This window comes from Carlito syrichta, unplaced genomic scaffold, assembly GCF_000164805.1.
Source record: "Carlito syrichta isolate Samal-C Ts95f unplaced genomic scaffold, Tarsius_syrichta-2.0.1 Scaffold302355, whole genome shotgun sequence".
In the NCBI taxonomy this organism is placed as follows: Eukaryota; Metazoa; Chordata; class Mammalia; order Primates; family Tarsiidae; genus Carlito; species Carlito syrichta.
The window spans coordinates 448087-450348 of NW_007246451.1; the positions used below are offsets into that span (position 1 = coordinate 448087).

Below are 2262 nucleotides of genomic sequence, written 5' to 3' on the forward strand. Positions count from 1 at the left end.
ACCCGCACCGGCCCCCTCCCTTCCGTCCGCCGCCTTCCACTCCGCCCCTGGCGGAGGAAGTGATGTCACAGGCCCCATGTGAGCGGATTGCAACACATGCAGCTGCCTGGAGAGAGGGAGCCGGTGTCCTACGTCAGAGCCGCCGCCGCCGCGGAGCCGCCGCCGGGGAGGAGCAGCCGCTGCCGCCCAGGACTGGGCCCTTAGGTAAGGCACGAGGAGAGTAAGGCAGCGACCTATGCGGCGGGCTGCGTGGGGCGGGAAGAGGAGGGCCTCTTGGGGGTGGCGAGGAAGGGGGCCGCTCTGCCCCAGCGGCGGCGCTAACTCTGTGGTCTTGGTGTCTCCGGGCCCCGCCGGGCCGCTCTAGGGAGGAGGAGGCGAGAAGATGGCGGACGACCCCAGTGCTGCCGACAGGAACGTGGAGATCTGGAAGATCAAAAAGCTCATTAAGAGCTTGGAGGCGGCCCGCGGGTGAGCGCCGCGTCCGGCCCCCCCCCCGTGCCCTCTTGGTTCCCGGACCCTTCAGGATGGACGCCCCCGCGCCGCATGGCCGGATGAGGAGAACCAGACACTAGCCAACTCCCGCCTTCTGGATCTCTGGGTAGTAACCCCCTACCCAGGGGCGAGGGTCGGCACGGTTGGCCCGAGAAAGTGTCCTTTTCCCTCATGGGGGGAAGGGGCCCGCGCTCCCGGGGCTTATACCACTCGACTCCCTCCCCTCTCGGTAGACCACCGCTACTTTTATACCCCTCCCAGGCTCTTCATTCGAGTTCTTTCCTCCTTGGACTTAAGGTACTGTCACCGACTCGGGTGCTCGGCCTCCCTTTTCGAACGCCCTTCCCTTACTTCCTCTCCAGTCTCTTCACATTCTTTAGTCAAGCTTCATTAAAATGGCCTCCCCCTCCTGGGCCCGGGTGAGTGAAGTTTGGATGGGACAGGAAGGAGAGGTGGCCATGGACATCCTCTTCCTGACCCCACTTCCCCCGATTTCTCTGGGTCTTCCGCCTCTGCCAAGAGGACTTCCCCCAAGTCCTCTGATTACCCCTTGAGCTTCCTGGTTTTAGCTGTTCCGGGACCCACTTAAAAACTGAAAGCGTCAACGTATGGGAGATGTCGGGGGACAGGGTAGGTTTTGGTTATGAGTCTCTGTCTGTATATCTAGGAGAAATACGGATTAGGGAGCCATATGGTATGAACTATAACAACAACTTCCCTGCTAGCATTTCTGTGAAACTTCTGGGGGTATCACTATAGAGGTGTCTGGTGTACTGATGCGTTGTGAATGCAATTTAGAACTGAATTAAGTGGGCTTTGAGTCTTGTAAGTTTGATAAGAAGCTGTAGATGTATCCACTGCGAAGAGCAGGCTAGTTTAAAATTAGCCATGCGTGCTCTTTTTTTGTTGTTGTAATATTGCTCTTTAGAGGAAGGTGTGCCAGAGGTATTCCTGTTTCCTTGTTTTATTACTTTATCTTGTTTCTTTCTCAGTCATAGAAACTTTAGTTACAGGAAGTGTCCCCAAACAAAAGTGTTTAGAACATTACATACTCATGTGTCTGAGCATTCTTAGAGTAGCAGAATGGCCTGCCCCAGTCCATGTGGAAAGTTGATTTCAGCACAGGAACTAGATATTCTGGTTTCCAGCCTAGGTTTGCATTTTTGGGTAGATTTGCAGACACCCCTCCAAGCTCTTTATTATTAATACTATATGAGATGGGATGTGCTTAATTCTACTGAACACCCAGGGTTAACAGGCTGGTTTTGTTATAGTGTTTTATTCTTAATAAGTTAGAGACAGTTGAGTTTAGAATGAAGCTTCTGAAAGTTTGACCCTATTCAGTGACTTGGGCTTGTGCTCACTCCTTTGGTGTGCTGGAGAAACGTAATATGAATTTAAGGTAGCCTATGTTTTTCTTTGAAGTTAATGGGATATTCGGGCGTGCTTAATAATCTTACAGGAACTTGCATTGCCTGAGAGTGAATAATTGTTTCCACAATGTTAGAATACTGTACAGGAAGGGTAATATAGGTCATGACCCATTATAATGTACTACTAGGAATTGGCCGGGTTCTTTTGTTTCACTAGGATCTTCTGTTGTGTTACTTGAAGCCTTCAGTTGAGTATTGCCTTTTATAGATTGTTGTTGTTGCAGTGTTGTTTAAAGGTGGATGTGACCTGTGGATTTCTTTTTTTTTTTTTGAGTTGGAGTCTCACTCTGTCACCCAGACTGGAGTGTAGTGGCCGCTCCTGGCCACTGCAGCCTCG

At 51.6% G+C, this 2262-nt stretch overlaps 1 protein-coding gene across 4 annotated transcripts in view; it reads left to right on the forward strand.

The window, feature by feature from the left end:
- The window catches only part of ETF1 (eukaryotic translation termination factor 1), a 37316-nt gene continuing 35054 nt past the window's right edge, over positions 1–2262 (forward strand). For 2 of the 4 annotated variants that reach the window (XM_021711545.1, XM_008056433.1), the window contains exons 1-2: positions 1–204; positions 365–468. Coding sequence is in view for 2 of the 4 variants with exons in the window: in XM_008056433.1 (XP_008054624.1) it covers positions 383–468 (86 nt within the window). In the remaining 2 variants the exon portion in view is untranslated. The other 2 variants (XM_021711544.1, XM_021711546.1) reach the window with 2 other exon arrangements.